Source organism: Mytilus trossulus, chromosome 14, assembly GCF_036588685.1.
Source record: "Mytilus trossulus isolate FHL-02 chromosome 14, PNRI_Mtr1.1.1.hap1, whole genome shotgun sequence".
Classification (NCBI taxonomy): domain Eukaryota; kingdom Metazoa; phylum Mollusca; class Bivalvia; order Mytilida; family Mytilidae; genus Mytilus; species Mytilus trossulus.
The window spans coordinates 73,157,018-73,180,506 of record NC_086386.1 but is presented as its reverse complement, the minus strand read 5'-3'; the positions used below and the strand labels follow the sequence as shown (position 1 = coordinate 73,180,506).

At 32.4% G+C, this 23,489-nt stretch overlaps 1 protein-coding gene across 1 annotated transcript; it reads left to right on the top strand.

Annotated features, from left to right (window-relative positions):
• Window positions 1-1,309: 1,309 nt before the first annotated feature.
• LOC134697139 (fatty acid hydroxylase domain-containing protein 2-like) lies at window positions 1,310-18,063 on the top strand. Its single transcript, XM_063559200.1, has 7 exons — window positions 1,310-1,366; window positions 2,532-2,680; window positions 4,318-4,421; window positions 6,315-6,436; window positions 10,771-10,976; window positions 12,154-12,426; window positions 14,046-18,063. The coding sequence occupies exons 2-7, from the start codon at window positions 2,535-2,537 to the stop codon at window positions 14,230-14,232; spliced, it is 1,038 nt and encodes a 345-aa protein (XP_063415270.1). The 5' UTR covers window positions 1,310-1,366; window positions 2,532-2,534; the 3' UTR covers window positions 14,233-18,063.
• Window positions 18,064-23,489: the final 5,426 nt, after the last annotated feature.

Genomic DNA, 23,489 nt, shown 5'->3' with positions numbered 1-23,489 from the left:
CATGTAGGTATAATAAAACTCCATATGAATGCAGGGTTAATATAGTTCTGCAACTCGAGTTCATTTTCAAACACTTTAATGTACCGGAAGAACGCACACTTAAATTAAATATCGATGGAAAGGAAAACGTGTACAATAAAAAAAAGTTTTGGTCGTAAAACCCCCCGAGTAGTCAATTTTTTTAGAAACTTGTCAAAAGGTCAAACGTAAAAACTTAAATAACAAGGAGAATTTTCTGATATTTATTTTTTAGAATGCCACAAAACGATCCAATCAAAGACATATGCTGCAAAGGATGTCAAAACTACAAGTTTGACTATTTATATGTAGAAATGCCGTTACAAAATGGCGTAAACCTAAAAGAACCTTCTGATTTTTTTTCAATTTATGACATAACTAATGTAGAAGTGGCCTTGAACTTCTCACATTCATTAACTTTCATATTGCTGATTTTTCACTACAGAATATATATATATCATAATTATTTTCTTATCTGTAAAACACCTTTTTTTATCACATTATTTTTATATTTTTTTCTATCTTTAAAAGAAACAAAATCCGCGCCCTGAAGAAACTGTTACAGTGATTTTAATTTTGCATCTGCAGTGTTGTGCATCTTGGAAATTAGTATCTAGTAAAAGATAAATAAATATTGTGTATTTGCTCAGGACAGATCAGTTATAACACAAAAAATGTCATAGTCAATCGAATGTGAGGTTTAAAAGAAACCATAGGCGTGACTTGCATTGATCTAGCGGTTGGTTTAGTGTAAAGCAAATTTATTTTGATGCATGAACATTATCTTATTGGAATTAACCTGATATAAAGTGTAGACTCATCAAGTTTTTAGGGAAGTAATTGAAATCATTAAGTTATGCCAATTTGCTAATGTTTTAATGTCAAAGGGTTAGGGTTAGGGTTAATTCTGAAGGTTACACAGACTTTATTTTTCCTGCAGCAGATATGATCCTATAAGTATTGAATGCTCCTTTGTGTAACTTCAAAGGGTTGTAAAAGCGCGGTTGACCGTGCACACATTTTCAGTAGCCGAATGAAGCGCTTTAATTCACGCTTTTCACGCTTCATACAAAATGTACTTCGGTCAACGCTTTTACACCCCAAAGAAGTTACAAAAAGAAGCATTCAATTCTTAAATATCTAAAAATACCAACAACCACATGCACTCATATTACCTTTAATTAGGATAGAGCGAAGCAGTCTTCAGCTTTTCAGAAAGCTCAAACTTGTGACTTGGTAAACTATGAGCCTCTTGTTTGTTTTGGAAATTATTGCGCATGTCAAAATACAGTTTCCGTTTGTAAATAAACAACTTTTTGTAACCACGAGTGTCTTTGCAGTGGTTCACGTAAGTAGGATAAACGAAACGATGTATAATTGTTGATAAAACAATAGTTGCTTACTAATTAATATTACTTCTCACATAAATTTGATTAGATGGTATTAACTGTCACATGATTTGAACACGCAGGTATGTAATATTGCCAAGGTGAACTTTGGACCCCATATGCATTATTGTTAAAAAATATCGATGGCACCAGCAGGATTGAACCCTCAACATAAAGCCGTTTGATGACGTTCTATCCTTCTCAGCCAAGGGATAACCCCCTAACTCAACCAGATAGACTAGTACCTTAAATGTCCTCAGTTGAACAACATTTTATAACATCGTCACGTTTAACCTTTAGTTAATAACGTTTTAGCTTGTATGATCTTGTATAACTAATTTTGACCTACATGTACAGCTGTACAATGGAGGATAACAGTATGCAACCAGACTCAAAATTTTAAAGTAATTTGCACATTGTTGAAGGCCATACGGTGACCATATATAATTGTTAATGTCTGTGTCAATTTGGTCTTATGACACAGGTCACTGCACGGCCTTCAATAATGAGCAAAGCCCATACTGCATAGTCAAATATAAAAGGCCCGATATGACAATGTAAAACAATTCTAAAGAGAAAACTAAAGGTCTTGTTTATAAAGAATAATGAACGAAACACAAATATGTCACACATAAACAAACGACAACCACTAAATTACATGCTCCTGACTTGGGACAAGCAAATACACAAATAATGTGGCGGTCTGTATAGTAGTATTATTTTCAAAATTATCATTATTATTCATGGATCGTCCTAAACATGCATGAAATATTTGCCACTGGACGTTAAGCAACCAACAATCAGTCATTAGCTGTAGGGCGCCCCCGGGTGCGGGAATTTCTCGCTACATTGAAGACCTGTTGGTGACCTTCTGCTGTTGTGTTTTTTTATTTTGGTCAGGTTGTTGTCTCTTTGACACATTCCCCATTTCCATTCTCAATTTTATTATTAAACATGGATTACCCTATTTAGTTGGGTTAGTTTTCATCATACATTTCTAATCCCATTTTTCAGAATTCAAAATTATTCCAGATTCAAATAATTCCTTGTTAAAAACAGCCAAAATCAAAAACCCCATCAGGAGGCTCACCAGTTGATGGATTGTTTATTTATTTATTTTAACAGAAGATGGCCGAAGTACAACCTTCAGTACCAGTTTCCATGGTTACAGATCAAAATAGAAGAGTTCAGCTTGTTGACTCTGTAAAGAAAGCCTTGTTTGTTATAGGCTCACCACTTCTCATATTTATAGCATTCAGGAATTCAGTTGTATGGTGAGTATGTTAATGAATTGCTTTTAAAAAAAAGGAAAGAGAGTAACATTAACAGTGGATTCAGACTTTGACAGAACAAATAGATAATATGGTATACCATTTGGTTGAAAAGTAACTTTAATTCGCAACTACCAGCCATTGAAGGAAGAAATACAAGGTCAATATTATTATAATTAGTTCTTTTTATTCTATTTAGATTAAAATATTTTTTTTCATCAAAATTCAAGTGTACGCCCAGGCATTATGATGTAGACATAGCTACGCGCCTGACTTCTCATAGTTATAGCATTCAGAAATTCGGTTGAATGGTGAGTATGTTTGTTATAAAGGATCACCACTTCTCATATTTATAGCATTCAGAAATTTTGTTGAATGGTGAGTACATCCACTACATTAATTGGAACTTTTGTGAAGAATTGGTCTCATTGACAATCATACCACATCTTCTTTTAAATTCTATAATTGGACAACAAATAAAATGCAGTGATATATAAAAAAAGTCATTCAATAAGAAGTTGTAGCTGAGTAAATACTGCATCCAGGCTTCCGCTGGCCCCTAAACAAAACAGTGCACTAATTTAGTGAAAATGAACGTCACACTTAAACTCTGAAACATTTAAATGAACTAAAATTTAAAAAAAAAGTATTACAAGATTAAGAAAGTCAAAGGCTCCTGACAAGGCCTTGTTTGTTATAAGATAAGTGTATTGAGTATTATTCAAAATCAAAATCACCTTCTTAACAGATCATTAGGATTGGCCATCAAAGGCATATCAAACCTACACCCCCCCCCCCTCTTTTTCTCAATAAAAAAAACCCCATAACAACCAAAAAAACAAAGAAACTGTAGGAAGCAATAATAAAAGTTATATTTCAGTTTCCATATAAAAACATTTGAATTATATTGTTTTTTAATGAACTAGACACTTTCTACAATATACTATAGTAAGTAGATTTATAACCTGAAGATACATGTTTGTTAGTCATCTGATTACCAGGGTTATTCATGGAATTACTTACATGTTTATATGTTAGTATAAGTCGTCAGATTACCAGGGTTATACATGGAATCATTTATAACAGTTATGAAAGCATGTCTTCAAATCTATTGATTTAGAATATATATAGTATAATTTTTAGTATTTATATATATATATTATATATGGATGCATAATCTACCAACAATATCAAACAGGATAGGAAGAACATTACAGATAGAGAGATCCAGTTATGAAAAGAAAAATTTGAATAAAAATATTTTTATGTACATTTTTTCATTATTAAGAGCCTCACATTTATGTATTTTATGAGGTTGATGACATGAGATTTCCAAGACATTGAACATTTTGGAAGGAGATTATATTGAACATTTTCGAAGGAGATTATATTGAACATTTTAAACTGAGATTTCTTTGAACATTTATAACACACATATTTAATAGAATTTGCATGTACATGGAATAGAATGTTATAATGTTACTGTATAACCACTACAAGGCAATAGACATCACAACATGGAGATTCAAATTGATACTTTTTCTTTTATATGATAAATTTATAAAGCGTTACTGGTGGAGAACTAGTATAAATATTGTTACGTCTCTCCTGTTTAACTGTCAATATCTTACCATATTTAGGCATACTCAACAATTCTGGGGAGCATCAGGGAATTTCTGGCAGAATCTATGGGACAGTGTATATGATGTGTTTGGAAGGAACGATCTGGCAGTAGGCGTTATAGGTAAGATATTACTATTCTCTCACTGTGATTAATCATATATATTAGTAAAAATGTTTGCTAGGCGTATAAGTAACGGACATCAAATAAGAGTTCACAATTGGACACATTTGGGGTTCAATCAAAGGTACTCTCTATAATCTCACCTAAATAAGGGTTAGATGACATCATAATTAACTTTTCAATTGATATGTTTTTTGTCATGAGAAGACGTTGTTGGGGACATAGAAAAGAATTGTGTTTGTTCATTTGTCAATTTGTGCATCTGTCTGTCACATCTATCTGTGATGTCACATGTACAATTCTTGCTAGAGCGGATCAATTATTTGTCAAAGAATTTTATCCCTGAAGATGTTGATTATATGGAATATTGGATTGATTTTAAGAGCTCTCATTGTCAGAATTTTATGAAACTTAGGTTGAAATCCGCAACGTCTAATCCCGCTAACATGTTTAACCCTGCCACATTCTGTATGTATGTACCTGTCCCAAGTCAGGATCCTGTAATTCAGTGGTTGTCATTTGTTAATGTGTTACATATTTATTTTTCGTTCATTTTTTACACATAGATTAGGCAGTTAGTTTTCTCCTTTGTATTGTTTTACATTGTCATGTCAGGGCCTTTTATAGCTGACTATGCAGTGTGCGCTTTGTTCATTGTTGAAGGCAGTACGGTGACCTATAGTTGTTAATTTCTATTTTATTTTGGTCTCTTGTGGAGAGTTGTCTCATTGGCAATCATACCACATCTTTTTTCTTTCTTTTTTTTTTTTTTTTTTTTTTTTTTTAAATATACAGGAAATTACATCATTGTACATTGCATTTGCTTTAGGTCTCCATTTCTCTAAGATGTTTTTTTATGAATTGTTTAAAATGTTTGTATTTTTTAGTTATTGTCCATTTATACATACACATGACATAAAATTTGTGCAACGTTGGGGATTTCTGTTTGACTCTTTTTTTTTATTGAATGTACATGTATTTATTATAATTATACTTTTCTACAATGGCTAGAGGTACATGTATAGGGGGAGGGTTGAGATCTCATAAACATGTTTAACCCGTCATATTTTTGCACATGTCCCAAGTCAGAAGCCTCTGGCCTTTGTTAGTCTTGTATTATTTTTAATTTTAGTTTCTTGTGTACAATTTGGAGTTCATTATCACTGAACTAGTAAATGTTTGTTTAGGGGCCAGCTGAAGGATGTATCTGGGTGCTGGAAATTTCTGGCTACATTGAAGACCAGTCACCTGTTAATGACCTATTACTGTTGTCTTTTCCATTTTTGGGTTGTTGTCTCTGTGACACATTCTCGATTTCCATTCTCAATTTTATCATAATTATGCCCTTGCAGTAATTTATTTACTCTTATAATACTAGTACCCTAAAAAAAAATGGTGAGTAAATGGTACAAAAAGATATCCTTTAGCATACATGTTATAAGTTAACAACCAAAATAAGAAAGATCCAAGACAAACATATTTGCAAAGATTTATATTCAAGTTATTTTTAAACTTGCCACAGTTGCGAAAATAACTTGCTCATGAAAATAATTGGTTTACAGTAACTATTTATATATTGTTTTATATTGATCATAACATTCTAAACATCCTATCCATGCACATTTCCAGAAATTTATCAATGTAATAATGCTAAGCATTTCAAGGAACAAATTGATGTTACACTTGTCTAGAACATTTCATAACATTTGCTCTAAAATTATAGATTATATCATGGTTAAAAATTTAAAGGTTGGACTTATTTCCCTTTGTCTAGAATTACTGTTTAATCAACTACAACAAATGAAAGATTTAATTTTACTTCCCACTGATGATTTTAAGCAATTTTTACCATTCAGTGCTTACAAGCACTTTACTTTACTGTTATTATTTCAGGAACAATTCTATTCACTAATGCAGTAATATGGGGTGCCAATGCTTTTCTACTGATCCTAGACGCCACAGGAAAACCTGGTTTTCTGTTAAAGTATAAAGTTCAGGAAGACAAAAATGTACCAGTAAGTGTAAATACTCATAACCTAACCCTCACCCTATGGTCTGAGTACACAGTTATTTTTTAGTGCATTTCTTAAAAAAAAAAAAAAAAAAAAAAAAAGTCCTCACATGTACTTTCTCAATTATATTTTTAGTGTGTTTTACTTTTTCGGACAAATTATATCAAAATTAAAGAAAACTTCATCAGGTCTAACTCAAAATATTGACAATTTTCTGTTAAGGGTTTTTGAAATCTTTTGACAGCTTCTGAAGTGCTAATTTGTCACCTTTTTTTCAGCTTGACCAAATCACTACTTTACTTTAAAATTCATGATCCAAATTTGTTTACAATGTAATTTCATAACCTACTTTCTATTTGAGGCATAAAACATAAAAAAAATAGATAGAATTCAGAAAGTATACTGAATGGAACACTTAACCTAACAATAGAGTACAACACAAGGGATGTTTTATTGGAACTGTGACTAAACCTTACTTCAAAATTAGATATATGACTGTTTACCTATTTACCTTTTAGTACTTAAGTTCTTTGATTCAATAGTAATTACTTATATATGAAAATATGATTTCCAGTGTGCCCCTGGTACTTGCTCAGGGCCAAGGGTTCAAAGGGACAGTATTACGTTGTAATTTTTAATGCTCTCACCATCAATAGATGCCCTGTGATAAACACCACATATTGATTTGGTACTTGTTCAGGGCCAAGGGTTTAAAGGGACAGTATTACGTTGTCACTTTTAATGCTCTCACCATCAATAGATGATAAACACCACACATTGATTTGGTACTTGCATCTGTATCAAGAATGAATGTTTTGGAGAAGGATGATTGATGACTGGGGCACTGACTAATTTGACTTTCAGCTTTTCAAAAACTGCCTGACTAACATTTGTTCATAGAAATGTCTTGGATGGATAGATAATTGTCTCATTGTCAGGCCATAATAGATAATAGGTTTGTTTGCCCAAACGCTACCTACCCAGAAAAAAGCTGCCTACTCATATTCTTTTATTGTCCTGATTTGAAGAAGTTTTTTTTTAATCAAATAGGCATGGAGACTAATAACATCTCATACTCTAATTTCTTTTTTTCAAATAAAAAAATGCCTACCTACCTACCCACTGTCTCAACGTTTGGGCAAACCAAAATATTTTTAAGTGTGACCTCAGTCACACATACAAAGACCAGGTTTAATTATTCCATTATTTCTTGGTAAACTTGTATTGTTAATTTAACTTAGAAAGGGAGAAAGTAAAATAGTGTTTTCTTCTGAGTAAATATTCACAGTATATACATGATATAGTCTTTTTAAACCAAGAATGATTACACTAGTGCTTGTATACCAGGAATGATTGATCTTAGTCTAGTTATTTTGAAATGGGATTGATTACACTAATGCTTCAGAAACATACAAGACTAACAAAGGCTAGAGGCTCCTAACAAATAACAGGCGCAAATTATATGCTGTGTGGTTAAACATATTCTGTGAGAACTTAACCCTCCCCTATACTTCTAGCCAATGTAAAATAAAGAAACATGTGACAGCAATATACACTTGAATAAATCGACATAGTGCCCTGCTTCATTGTTGAGGGTATTTGAGCCGAGGAATAAAGATTTATGTTTCCATTTACCACTATGGTTGTTCATACGCCTGACTGAAGGTCCAGGTGATCCTTGGTTGGTCAGCCACATATTTCTAGTAGCATCACAATGTCTAGCCCTGTGGCTGGGTTTTCAACAAGTAATTCAGAGTAACTTCGACCTTTAAACTGGCCTAGGCATGTTATCTTTATTCTTAAATTCATCTAAATCTTTATAAAATTGAAAATGGAAATGGGGAATGTGTCAAAGAGACAAAAACCCGACCAAATAAAAAACAACAGCAGAAGGTCACCAACAGGTCTTCAATGTAGCGAGAAATTCCCGCACCTGGAGGCGTCCTTCAGCTGGCCCCTAAACAAATATATACTAGTTCAGTGATAATGAACGCCATACTAATTTCCAAATTGTACACAAGAAACTAATATAAAAATAATACAAGACTAACAAAGGCCAGAGGCTCCTGACTTGGGACAGGCGCAAAAATGCGGCGGGGTTAAACATGTTTGTGAGATCTCAACCCTCCCCCTATACCTCTAACCAATGTAGAAAAATAAACGCATAACAATACATATTTTTATACTTTATGCATACTTACCAATTGATCATTGAGAGCTGCATGCATGCCCTCAATTTTATCTGACAACCTGTCATATGATAAGATTCTGACGCTCTAACCACCATTTCATTATTGTCTTCAACTCCTAAATGGGCTTTCCCTATTTTAAATTGCTTTTCTGCCTCGTAAACGTTTCTACCTCTACAGCTTAACAGATAAAGGAATTAAGGTCAGGGGGTGATGATTGTTTGAATGTCATATGCATGTCGTTATAATAATCAATGAATCCAAAAAGTGTTCTTTAGCTAATGTTTCCTTAACTTCTCCTGGGGCAGTGGGGTATGCTCTATTCAACAGACGGGGTATCGTTTGACGTAACCCAGAAAGCAACTCTAAAGCCCTCTGCTTCCTTTCTTTCAATTGTCCCCTGTACAACTCTGACTGATTTGGGGGAGCAAATTCCTCATCTAGTGATCAAACCAACTGGTCAGAATGAATTTTCTTATTCAGAAATAGTTAGTTACTTTTTCGTTTGTCTTCACTCTTCGACTCTGAGGATTTAAATGATTAAGGCTGCGGGAAAGTCTACTTATATACTAGGATAATCTCTAACCAAATTGCATATAATCTATTTACAAAAATTAAATTATTTGGTGTTACTGCCTATAGTACTTAAAATCAAGCAATTTATAATCACCAAGGAATGATTGAAACCATTACCAAAAATAAGGAAATTGTTTTCAGTATTACAACCGTAATTATTTAAATTATGTCATAAACAATCGCAAGTAAAAGTAGAATTTGTTATGCATGTTATGTGAACATTTACTGGATTTAAACAATTGCCCACTTCCTTACAGATGTAATCTTAGAACTTCTTTACTATATTATAAAGGTAATGTAATGTATATTAATATGTTTTTCTGTATACCTTTGTTCATTTTTAGTGATACCAGAATAAAATGATATATGAAGGAAATAACATTATTGATTAACGGTACCAATTTTCTTGCACCAGATGCACATTTCGACAATACATGTCTCTTCAGTGATGCTCGTGGCCAAAATATGTAAATCCAAAGCTTATATAAAAGATGAAGAGCTATAATCCAAAAGTTCCAAAAAGTATAGCCAGATCCGTGAAAGAAATCAGAGCTTTGCATGAGGGAGATACATTTCTTACTTGATAATAATTTTTTATCATTTGAAACAGCAAATTTGATAACACAAAAAATCCGTATTTTCATGCCAGTACCAAGTACTGGCTACTGGGCTGGTGATACCCTCGGGGACTAACAGTCCACCAGCAGAGGCATCAACTCAGTGGTCTGATTAATTTTTGTCACAATATTGTTAGTGGACTGTCATCCTTCATAGGAATAAATTTTACCCTCCTTTTTGTTTTGAGCAAAAAAAAGAAAATAGAGTAACTAGACTAAATAATCAAAAGTACAAGATCAACAAATTAGAGATTTTTGTCATAAAGTCTATTCTCGTCTACAATGTTGGAGAATGTCCTTTGTTTGATATGCTCATAGGCCAAGGCGAGAGACAAAGACTTTTTAGACCCTTTAGTTGTTGGTTTCCTTGATTTTTATTTTATCAGAACTAAGAAGCAGATTATGAAAGACTTTTTAGAACGTTCTTGCATTTTTTGTAGGTTTTATTTCGACAGTTGAGTATACAAAGCGTTCAAAGAAAGTCATACATGTGCTAGAATTTGTTATGCATTGACCAAAATATATTGTGAATATTGAAGAAAGTGATTGTAACTTTGAATCCCTTATATGGCGTATGTTTTTGAGATGTTAAAAGAATTAAGTAAACTGTAAGAAAATAATTAATTTTAGTTTAAAATATTCTTCAGTTAGAACATTAGACTGCCATCCGACAGAGAATGTGTTAATGTTATTCCTGTTACTATCATGTCCAATCTTAGAATTAACTTGTGATTCGATTAATCATAGTAATATATCTTATGTTTAGAACATTGGTCTTATGATGGACATAGATAACCTTCATGGTGGGCATTAATGTTTGTGCCACCATTTATCAGAGCATGTCCACGGCTTTCCTGTACATACATTATTGTAATTATTAATGAAAGCTGAAGAAGAATGTAAAACTTTTCCTGTCTGATTTTACACATTTAAAATGATCTTATCTGTTTTACAGGTTGATAGACAGAAGTTAAAGAAGGCTGTGAAAATTGTTTTGTTTAACGGATTTGTTGTTTCATTTCCGATGACATTGTTTGGATTTTCTTTGATGAAATGGCGTGGGTGTATCGTCAGTGGTGAGATGCCTTCATTTGCATGGGTTCTGTTAGAGCTAACTGTGTTTAGTTTGGTGGAAGAAATTGGATTTTACTACTCTCACAGGTACAGTTTTAAAACAGGCAAATTATTCAAAGTTGATATACATAACTTCAAGTAGTTCTGGGAACATCATTAAGGGCATACGATACAGTTACAGGGAAGTTAATATGTTATTTTCGTGATGTCAAACTGTGACATATCCGGAAAAGATGCATTTTTCGAACTGATTTTATTTGAAAACGAGTTCATGGACCCCTATTTTTCAAAACAATATCTTGTTTCATTTTGCAGGGAGATTATGTGACCCAAATTTATAAAACTGTAAATAGAGGATTTTTTTTAAATTTTGAAAAACATGCAGTAAAAAATGACGTTTTTTCCTCAATTCATGAACGTTTGATAAATATGAGTTATTTCTGAATAAAAAATTGCATATTTTTTAAGGATATTTATAAAATACAGAAATTACCAATTATTTAAAAAAAAACAATTTGTGTTTATCTTTTTTAACAAAAAAAGTTATGTCTTTCTTTAGAAAAAGAAATTACGGCCACAAATCTGAATTTTGAGCAAATATACAAAATTACGACCTCATTTTACTCAAAAAGTAGCACATGAAGGTATATTTTTTATGACATATTTGATTTAAATTAACTGGTAAAAAAAAGCCAATATGCAAATTTTCATGAACTTGTAAATACAGGATCAAAACTGTATCGTATGCCCTTAAGGTCTAATACACAACACAGAGAAGTTTTTTCAGCACGTATATAATTTTAGATTATACAGGAAATTTCTCCCACTAGTTTCTGTACCTTGAACCGAAACAATCTGGAATTGAGATTTCATTTAAGTTGGAAATGCCAAATATCTTGTGCATATTCAGCTATAAAGGGCCCTAAATTGACTAATGTAAAATATTAAAAAACAAGAAAACTAACAGTCTGATTTATGAACAAAATACTGAAGTAAAACAAATATGATATACAGCAACAAACTGAATAACAGGTTCCTGACTTGTTTATATTTCAGAAAAAAACACAATATTTTGACTACACCTTTTATTATTCAGACATCAGCCCTTTCCCAGAAATTATTTTATCATTTACATCACAGACTGAATCTTTGACAAAGAACAAGAATTAAATTTGTTTTACATTTACAATTAATCAACTGCCCAAGATTCAAATTTTAGCATTTATATATTTACAGCCTGAGAATTGATGCATTTTGATTTCAGATTGATGCACCATCCCAGACTTTATAAGCACATTCACAAGCTACACCACGAATGGACAGCTCCAATAGGGATTATCTGTATCTATGCTCATCCTTTAGAGCATTGTATCAGTAATTTGATGCCTATTATGATGGGACCAATACTAATGGGGTCACACTTAGCTACAGCTTGGATGTGGTTCTTCATGGCTCTGGTGTCAACTACTATATCCCACAGTGGTTATCACTTCCCATTCCTCCCATCACCAGAGGCACATGATTTCCACCATCAAAAGTAAGTACTTTATCTATATATGTGGTTCTCATTTCCCATTCCTCCCATCACCAGAGGCACATGATTTCCACCATCAAAAGTAAGTACTTTATCTATATATGTGGTTCTCATTTCCCATTCCTCCCATCACCAGAAGAACATGATTTCCACCATCAGAAGTAAGTACTTTATCTATATATGTGGTTCTCATTTCCCATTCCTCCCATCACAAGAGGCTCATGATTTCCACCATCAAAAGTAAGTACTTTATCTATATATGTGGTTCTCATTTCCCATTCCTCCCATCACCAGAGGCACATGATTTCCACCATCAAAAGTAAGTACTTTATCTATATATGTGGTTCTCATTTCCCATTCCTCCCATCACCAGAGGCTCATGATTTCCACCATCAAAAGTAAGTACTTTATCTATATATGTGGTTCTCATTTCCCATTCCTCCCATCACCAGAGGCTCATGATTTCCACCATCAGAAGTAAGTACTTTATCTATATATGTGGTTCTCATTTCCCATTCCTCCCATCACCAGAGGCTCATGATTTCCACCATCAGAAGTAAGTACTATATCTATATGTGATTCTCATTTCCAATTCCTCCCATCACCAGAGGCACATGATTTCCACCATCAGAAGTAAGTACTTTATCTATATATGTGGTTCTCATTTCCAATTCCTCCCATCACCAGAGGCTCATGATTTCCACCATCAGAAGTAAGTACTTTATCTATATATGTGGTTCTCATTTCCAATTCCTCCCATCACCAGAGGCTCATGATTTCCACCATCAAAAGTAAGTACTATCACAGTGTCAACTATGTCAGATTTTATTGGTCCCAACAATTAAGGAATGAGGGGCAACAAAAATGCCCAAATAATGTTTTTCTTGGTTTTTGCACAATAACTGTAGTAAGTAAATAAAAAATCTATGAAATTTAATAACAAGGGTATGACCACAAAAGGAAGGTTGAGATTGATTTTCGGTGTTTTGGTTCTTACAGTTTAGGAATTAGGGACAAAAAGAGTTCAACATTAAACTTTATCTGATTTCATAAAAAAATGAATTATTGGGATTCTTCTATATTTAGATTCTTAATTTTTGGCCCTGTTCTCAAATTGGACTACATTATGGTCCAAAGGGTCCAAAATTTAACTTACTTTGATTTTAACAAAAAAATAGATTCTGGGTTTCTTTGATAGGCTGTATTTGATCATGTTGATTGAATATGTACCTAGATTTTTGTTTATTGGCCCAGTTTTCAAGTTGGTCCAAATAGGGCTTCAAAATTAAACTTTGTTGAATCTGCTGAATTTGCTGAATCTAACCATGTATTTAGATTTTGAATATGGACCATAAAAGGTAAATGCCCCAACTCTCCAGGGTTCGACTCTGTGGTTGTATCAAGCTGCACCCTGTGGAGCATTTTATTTACATTGTCATTATTGTTACAACATTAACAATTGTTTGAAATACATACACCAGTTCCTGAATCCTTAATGTGTGTTCTTAGATTTGTGCTATTAAAATAATGGTTATAAAGACATCTTTTTGTTTTGTTTTTCTACTGCTAAATATTAGACATTTTCAGATATTGTCTCATCTAATGACTTGATTGTTTTATAGGTTTACCAACTGTTTTGGAGTACTTGGTGTACTTGATCGTCTCCATGGAACAGACAACAATTTCAGGGATAGTAAAGCCTACCAGAGACACATCATGTTACTAAGTCTCACTCCCCTGTCTCAACAGTACCCAGATACACCACCTAAACAATGTTTGGAGAAAACATCAGACAAAAAACATGAATAAAGGGCTTTAGCACAACAAGTATTTTTGTAAAACCACCTATTTTACAAAGTGTTATGGTTTACACTTTTTTCATCAGTTTATTTGTTACCCAAGTGTTATTGAAGAGCATACTGTATAATCTTTAACCTGTAGCCATTGTAAATTAATAGGTTGTTAAACCAGGTTTACTGTTGTGATTTGATGTGTGAAGGTAATATGATCTGATTTACAGCTTGGTTTTTTATGTCCATATGTAATTATTCACCTAGTCAGTTGGAGTAAGTACAATCATTTGTTGTGATGTCTTACTTAACTCTTATAGAGTATTATGACTTTTTAGGGCACCCTTAAGGTTTCAATTTGTTTTTAATTTTCCTGAATTGTTTTTGTTGAGATTAACACCCAATATAACTTATCTACTGACATGGAAATTCCAGAGCATATAATTTTTTTTATCAATATTCATTTTGCATTGTTTATATGAGCTAAGAAATGACTATAGCAGACATTTTCTATGAATGAAAGATAAACTACTATAACTAGATTGCTTCACATTACAAACATCAAGGTATATCATGGTGCTCATAGTGTATCTTTCTTTTTCTTTGAATTATTATTTTGACTTTAATTTTTGATTGTGCTGTTGGTTTACCAGTTATATATCTCTTTTTATAAATTTTATATAAACTTTTTTTTAATTTTATATAAATTATGCCATGAGTAGAATAAACAAATATTGAACCAAACAGGTCATTAAGTTTACTTAAAAATAATGAGTTTTGTATTTGAAAAAAAATTTATGTGAGAAATTTTACAAAGATAAGCTGCATAGACCATGTAGACTCCGCATTCATTTTGTTATCCAGAAGTATTTTGTTTAACATATGTGTGTATATATAGGGGGATGGTTTAGATCTAAAAAAAACATGTTTAACCCTTGCTGCATTGTTGCGCCTGTCCCAAGTCAGGAGCCTCCAGTCTTTGTTAATCTTGTATGATTTCAAATTTTAGTTTCTTGAGTTTATTTTGGAAGTATGACGTTCATTATCACTGAACAAGTAGATATTTTTGTTAAGTGGCCATTTGAAGCACGCCTGTGTGAGGGGGTTTCTCGCTGTATTGAAGACCATTGGTGGCCTTTCAGCGGTTGTCTGCTAATTGGTCGGATTGTTGTCTCTTTGACACATTATCTCTTTCCATTCTCAATTTTATCTATATCCATACAAAAAATAATGATTAGTTATTATCACTCAATTTAGGTACCTGTAAATGTTACAGATAAAAACTAAGAAGTGAACACTGACGAAGTGTACTAAAATACAGAAATAGTAATACCAGTGTCTGTTTACTCTTCTATGCTATAGTAATACCAGTGTCTGTTTACTCTTCTATGCTATAGTTTTGAATATCATCTAATTTTGTGCAGAATCCTTTCTTCTATTCTATAAGAGTGTTAACTAGACTAGTGACCAGAGGTAGCTGTCAGTTAAGTTAAGCAGATGAAAGCATTTTTAGCATACTAGTTAAAAACATGATCAAATTAAATAGTTAATATTGTGTTTTAATTAGTTTTATTTGCAATTCAATGTTTTCATGGATTTGCAAATTGCCCTGTTGTAATTGATTGGTATTTGTTTTTTGTTGTTGACTGGTATTTCTGTTAATAGTATGTTGTCTTAGGGTGGTTCGGATGTCTTCCTCCATCTTGGATTTTGAAGAAGCAGACAACTTTGGTCTAGATATTTGATGAAATGTGCAAATTTTGAGAGTTGTTTATAATTTATGTAAAAGACTGTTGATATAAATATATTATATAGAAAATTGTGTGTTTTATCATAACTACAGCTGTAATTTCTCAAAAACACCTTGTTTGTGTTTAATTTTAAATAACAAAGATAAAGTAATTTTTATAATGTGAAGTGTTATGAATTTACTTATTTTTATATGTAGCAAGAAAACAAGTTCGGTGACCACATTTTTTCTTTTTCTTTTCTGAAAGTATGTTATAAGAGCAATCTTCTCAAATTCTTCTTAACGTTCTAATAGCTTGTTTTCTTTTTATCTCACAAAATTTATTTTCTATGCATAATCTATACAGAATACAATTTTGCACAACCTGCAGCAGTGTGGAAAAAAGTCCAGTGACCCATACTTTTAATATATTTTTGAAAAAAGCATGATAAAAACTTCATTTTTACAAGTTATCAAAAAATTCTATCAATTTTAATTAAGACTCCCTAGCCACCTTATACATTACGTCTACCTCCATTGTCAGCATCAGTCTTGTGATTGTGATTTTCATCTGTCTATAATATTCAAAAATCACTTGGACAATTCTTGTTCACAGTCAACCTCATATTTTTAAAGGTTTTCTTGTCTATAAAACAACAAGGTCAACAGTGCCAAAATAGTAGTACTCTGACCTGCATTAAATTTTGATTAATTTCAGTTGAAAGTTCAGCAGTTATTAGTTTTAGGTAAAGTACACTTTTTGTTTTTAAATGCAATGATGTAATTTTTTTTCTCACCACTGACACCGTGTGTCATCAGTTCACCGGATATAGGTACTAACCAAGCGGGCATGATCCATTTTGACCTTACACGGTAACGAAAATCTTTGTTTTGTTTTATCAATATTCAATGTACATTTTTCAACATTTGAAATTCCTGCTCCCAAATGATTTTTGTATCGATTTTTTCTTATTTATAAAACAACTTTGATATTCTAATAAGAACAATTAACTTGTAAATGCGCAAATAGTTGTCAATCTCAACACCAGCTTTCAATTTTGATACAGTTGTCGAGACGTTAAAATGTTTTATCTGAAAGAAAGCTAATACAGGGCAAAAGTAATAGTTACAAATCATAAACCTATCTGTGATTACTTTGTTCCTTTTTTGAGTAATAAACGAAAAAAATGTTTTTGTGTACGGTGTACAGCAACTAAACTATGCACCACACAGAAAGATTTATGTGGTCACTAAGCACCGTACACAATGCTTCTTTTCGAAATAAAATATCGAAAAATAACATATGTATAAGAGATTTCAATGCCAATTATTGAAACAGCTATACTTATTACACACACAAAGTGGCCTTCTATCAGAAAAATAGTTGCAATGAATATATAATCATATCTGATGAGACGAGCGTAAACTCTTTGACAAGTATTTGCACATGTTTTTAGTAATCGTTCTTGTTTTGGGGAAATAATGAGACATATCTAATCATCAACCTACAAATCATTTCTTATAATAACAATTATGTTTAGATTGATAAACACATTGATGTTATGTGAAAAAACAAAGATTTTCATTACTGTGTTAGGTCAAAATCGCTCACGCCCGCTTGGTTAGTACCTATATCCGCTGTTCGATGATACACAGTGACTGAATGACTTGTGCTTTTCCTGGTACTTTTTTGTTTTGTTTTGTGGCATTTATATTTAAAAAAAATTATACATTGTGAAATAATGATTATGATTATAATACTCCATTATACATTGTTATAACGTCAGTTAAGGTTTTGGTTTTGCTTTTTTTAATGCAACAATCAATGCAGTTTTTCCTTTTGTGATATTTGTCATTGTAAATAAAATATTATTTAGTGCTGCCTATTTTTGTAATATTATTTTGTTAAATATTTGTATAATGTCAAAGGAGTTGGAAACTTGTGTATATAAACTTCTGTGTCATTTGATCTCTTGTTGAGATTTGTCTCATTGGCGATTAAACCACATCTTTATATGATTTTAATAGATATCAGGTTTAAAATTATGTGGACCAGACACTTTTGGTTTTTATACAAAAGACTTGTCAGTGATGCTTGAATAAAAAAAATCAATTAAGGTATACAGTTCACGGTTTTGATATATACAGCCAAGGCAATCTATTTCTGGGGTAGAACATCCTTATTATTGTTTTGTATTTATGACCATATCAATTATAACTTCTGGGGTAGAACATCCTTATTATTGTCTTGTAATTATAACCATATCAATGATAATTTATGTCAACACTGACAATAGACGGTCAAAGAATGTATTTTTCTTTCAAGTTCTCATCTTGGTGATGGAAAAAAATCAGAACCCAGAAAAATTTCAACCCCATCCACATTATTGATATTATTATTATTTACAACAAAAAAGGCATGCATTTATTTTCTATTTACATTATAATTTTTCAATTAAAATAGTGAAGTAGTGGAAACAATTCAAGAGCTGAAAGTCTTTGTAACTTAAGGGGACTTTATTTATATACCCTGATATGTAAAGTAGGGAGATGTGGTATGATTGTCAATGAGACAACTATCCATCAAAGTTCAATGTAGTGGATGTAAGCATTCCAATGCCGCTCATGACATTTAAACAATTAAATATCGTTTCAAAACATTTGATAATATATTGATACTAATAGCTTCATCTAAATTATAGTACACTGTCCTGTTATCCGATTTGACCTCATTTTTATGGTTAAGTGACTACTTGAAAAATAAGTTAAGATTTTTTGTAATGTTGAATACTCTCTTATTATAAGTAAAAGGATAACTATATTTGGTATGTGCGTACCTTACAAGGTCATCATGCCCGTCAGACAGTTTTCACTTGACCTTGACCTCATTTCATGGATCAGTGAACAAGGTTAAGTTTTGGTGATCAAGTAAATATCTTAGATACCATTAGCAAAAGGTCCAGCATTTTCATGGTTCAGTGGTTATAGTTCAATTTTTGCGGTACCGCAAAAATTGATTTTTTTTTATCGTATATTGGTATGACATTGGTGGCGTCGTCGTCGTCGTTTGAAGACATTTGGTTTTCGCACTATAACTTTAGTATAGGGAAATAAAAATCTATGAAATTTAAACACAAGGTTTATGACCATAAAGCAAGTTTGGGAATAATTTTGGAAGTTTTGGTCCCAACAGTTTAGGAATTAGGGGCCAAAAGGGTCCAAAATTAAACTTTGTTTGATTTCATGAATAAATGAATTATTAGGTTCTTGGATATGCCAAATCTAACAGTGTATTTAGATTCTTAATTGTTGGTCCTGTTTTCAAATTGTTTTACATTAAGGTCCAAAGGGTCCAACAAAAATTGAATTCTTGGGTGCTTTGGTATGCTGAATCTAACCATGTCTTTAGATTTTTAATATTTGAGCCCGGTTATCAAATTGGTCCACATTGAGGTGTAAAGGGTCTAAAATTGAACGTTATTTGATTTCATCAAAGAATTTTTGGAGTTCTATGATATGCTGAATCTAACCATGTATTTAGATTTTGGATATTTGACCATAATAGGTAAATGTCCAATTTACAATTTTTAAGTTTTAAAGTTTAAGTTTCATTCTGTGTCAGAAACCTATGTTGTGTCAACTATTTAATCACAATCCAAATTCAGAGCTGTATCAAGCTTAAATGTTGTGTCCATACTTGCCCTAACTGTTCAGGGTTCGACCTCTGCGGTCGTATAAAGCTGCGCCCTGCGGAGTATCTGGTTGTGTTTTGGTCTGTTTTTCTTATACTGTATGCAATAGGTCTACTATATTTGGTGTCTGGAATTATTGTAAGGTGTACATGTCTAGCTGGCAGGTGTCATCTGACCTTGACCTCGTTTTCATGGTTCAGTGGTCAAAGTTAAGTTTTTGAGCTTTGGTCTTTTATTCTAATACAATATGCAATAGGTCAACTATATTTGGTGTATGGAACTATATGTCAGTCGAATAGGTTTTATTTGACCTTGACCTCATTTTCACGGTTCATTGCTCGATGTTAAGTTTTTTTGTGATTTGATCTGGTTTTTATACGACCGCAAATTTTGAAAAAATTTTCGTCGTATATTGCTATCACGTCGTCGTCGTCGTCGTCGTCGTCGTCGTCGTTGTCGTCGTCGTCGTCGTCGTCGTCGTCGTCCGAATACTTTTAGTTTTCGCACTCTAACTTTAGTAAAAGAGAATAGAAATCTATGAAATTTTAACACAAGGTTTATGACCATAAAAGGAAGGCTGGTATTGATTTTGGGAGTTTTGGTCCCAACATTTTAGGAATTAGGGGCCAAAAAGGGCCCAAATAAGCATTTTCTTGGTTTTCGCACTATAACTTTAGTTTAAGTTAATAGAAATCTATGAAATTTTGACACATGGTTTATGACCACAAAAGAAAGGTTGGGATTGATTTTGGGAGTTTTGGTTTCAACAGTTTAGGAATTAGGGGCCAAAAAAGGGCCCAAATATGCATTTTTCTTGGTTTTTGCACAATAACTTTAGTTAAAGTAAATAGAAATCAATGAAATTTAAACACAATGTTTATGACCACAAAAGGAAGGTTGGTATTGATTTTGGGAGTTTCGGTCCCAACAGTTTAGGAATTAGGGGCCAAAAAGGGACCCAAATAAGCATTTTTCTTGGTTTTCGCACCATAGCATTAGTATAAGTAAATAGAAATCTATGAAATTTAAACACAAGGTTTATGACTATAAAAGGAAGGTTGGTATTGATTTTGGGAGTTATATCCCAACAGTTAAGGAAAAAGGGGCCCAAAGGGTCCAAAATTAAACTTTGTTTGATTTCATCAAAATTGAATAATTGGGGTTCTTTAATATGCTGAATCTAACTGTGTATGTAGATTCTTAATTTTTGGTCCCGTTTTCAAATTGGTCTACATTAAGGTCCAAAGGGTCCAAAATTAAACTTAGTTTGATTTTAACAAAAATTGAAACCTTGGGGTTCTTTGATATGCTGAATCTAAAAATTGTACTTTGATTTTTGATTATTGGCCTAGTTTTCAAGTTGGCCCAAATCGAGGTCCAAAATTAAACATTGTTTGATTTCATCAAAAATTGAATAATTGGGGTTCTTTGATATGCCAAATCTAACTGTGTATGTAGATTCTTAATTTTTGGTCCAGTTTTAAAATTGGTGTAAATTAAAGTGCAAAGGGTCCAAAATTAAAACTAAGTTTGATTTTAACAAAAATTAAATTCTTGGGCCTCTTTGATATGCTGAATCTAAACATGTACTTAGATTTTTGATTATGGGCCCAGTTTTCAAGTTGGTCCAAATCAGGATCTAAAATTATTATATTAAGTATTGTGCAATAGCAAGTCTTTTCAATTGCACAGTATTGTGCAATGGCAAGAAATATCTAATTTCACAATATTGTGAAATAGCCAATTTTTTTTTAATTAAGAGTTATCTTTCTTTGTCCAGTAAAGTAAGCAAGAAATATCTGCAACAATTTTTTTTAATTGGAGTTATCTTTCTTTGTCCAAAATCAACTTAAATCTTTGTTATATACAATATACAATGTATATTCACTTTTTACTACCAACTGATAAATTTAAATAATCTTTACTATTCAGTGATAACAAGCAGTTTTCTTTTATATCTTAATATTTTATGATGTATTTAAATGAGTAGTAATTGTTGCAAACTCCATTAGAATATTTTAATTGAAATTAGTTTTGGAATAAGGGAAAGGGGGATGTGATTAAAAAATTGGGTTCAATTTTTCTCATTTGAAATTTCATAAATAAAAAGAAAATTTCTTCAAACATTTTTTTGAGAGGATTAATATTCAACTGCATAGTGAATTGCTCTAAGAGAAAACAAAAATTTTAAGTTCATTTGAATACATTCATTCTGTGTCAGAAACCTATGTTGTGTCAACTATTTAATCACAATCCAAATTTAGAGCGGAATCCAGCTTGAATGTTGTGTCCATACTTGCCCCAACGGTTCAGGGTTCAACCTCTGCGGTCGTATAAAGCTACGCCCTGCGGAGCATCTGGTTTTAAACTATAAGTAATAGGTCAACTATATTTGTTGTATGGAAGAATTGTTAGCTGTACATGCCTGCCTGGCTTGGTTCATCTGTCCTTGACCTCATTTTCATGGTTCATTGGTCAATGTATAGTTTTCTTGGTTAATGTTTAGTTTATTTGTCAGTTGTAATAAAGCTTTATATTAAGGACTATCAACATAATATCAATGATTATTAAAGGAGGCGAGACATTTCAGGATGTACACTCTTGTTATTTAACGAGTCTTATTCTTACGATAATGCTGATAAAGGCATTAGCAAGGCCTTCAACAATGAGTAAAAAACATATCATCAAGTCTTCTATAAATGGCATGACATGAAAAATGTGTAACAATTAAATTGAGAAAAGAAACAACATATTTTATAACAAAACAATCAACGAAAAACAATTATAAATCAACATTTAAAGGTCATATCAAATGGAAATACTTCATATAAAGACATTTTGCAAAATTCTAGACTTGACTCCTTTGATCATCATGGACCAATGAAATATATACTCAATTCCGAGTTTTATGATTTATGTAAGGAATCAACCAATATTTACAATATTTATAAAAAAAGAATGGCCAACGTAGATACAAGTGTCTTGTCTTAGGGAGGGATAAATCCTACTCTGTAAAGGATCACTCTGAAAAAGAAAAAAAAAATCTGAAACTCACATTATCAAGATGCTTGAATTTTTATTGACAACATATTTGTTACGTTCGGAGGATGTGAATTTCAACAGACTCGGCATTCCAATGGGCGCCAATTGTGCCCTTCTTCTTACCGACTTATTTCTTTATTATTATGAGGCTGACTTCATATAGGAACTTCTAAGAAGCTAGCAATATCCTTTAACTTTACTTTCCGCTATCTAGATGGCGTTCTTTCACTAAATAATACAAAATTTGGTGACTATGTTGAACGCATTTATCCCATCGAACTAGAGATACAGGATACAACATCTACAGTTAAGTCGGCTTCATATCTTGAAAGAGGGACGAAAGATACCGAAAGGGACAGTCAAACTCATAAATCGAAAATAAACTGAAAACGCCATGGCTAAAAATGAAAAAGACAAACAGACAAACAATAGTACACATGACACAACATAGAAAACTAAAGAATAATCAACACGAACCCCACCAAAAACCAGGGGGATCTTACATCTAGAAATTGACAAGAGTGTCGGTTGAAAACTAAATTTTACGACAAAAGAGATTATTTCAGTTTTCCAATTGTGAACTTTCAATTTTAAGTAGCAACATTCCAGCAGCACCTGCATACGGGGTATATATCTCCCAATTGATACGATATTCCCGTGCTTGCATTTCCTATCATGATTTTCTTGATAAAAGGTTGCTGCTCACAAGGAAGCTATTAAACCAAGTGTTTCAAATGGTGAAGTTGTAATCATCCCTTCGTAAAGTTTAGGGACGCCATCACGAGTTGGTTGACCGTTATGGAATAATCGTTT

Excerpts from the sequence above, each read along its gene's own strand:
- LOC134697139 (XM_063559200.1), top strand. The coding sequence starts at position 2,535 with ATGGCCGAAGTACAACCTTCAGTACCAGTTTCCATGGTTACAGATCAA. Across the intron at positions 2,681-4,317 it reads TTCAGGAATTCAGTTGTATG|GCATACTCAACAATTCTGGG; the intron begins GTGAGTATGTTA and ends TACCATATTTAG. Across the intron at positions 6,437-10,770 it reads AGGAAGACAAAAATGTACCA|GTTGATAGACAGAAGTTAAA; the intron begins GTAAGTGTAAAT and ends TCTGTTTTACAG.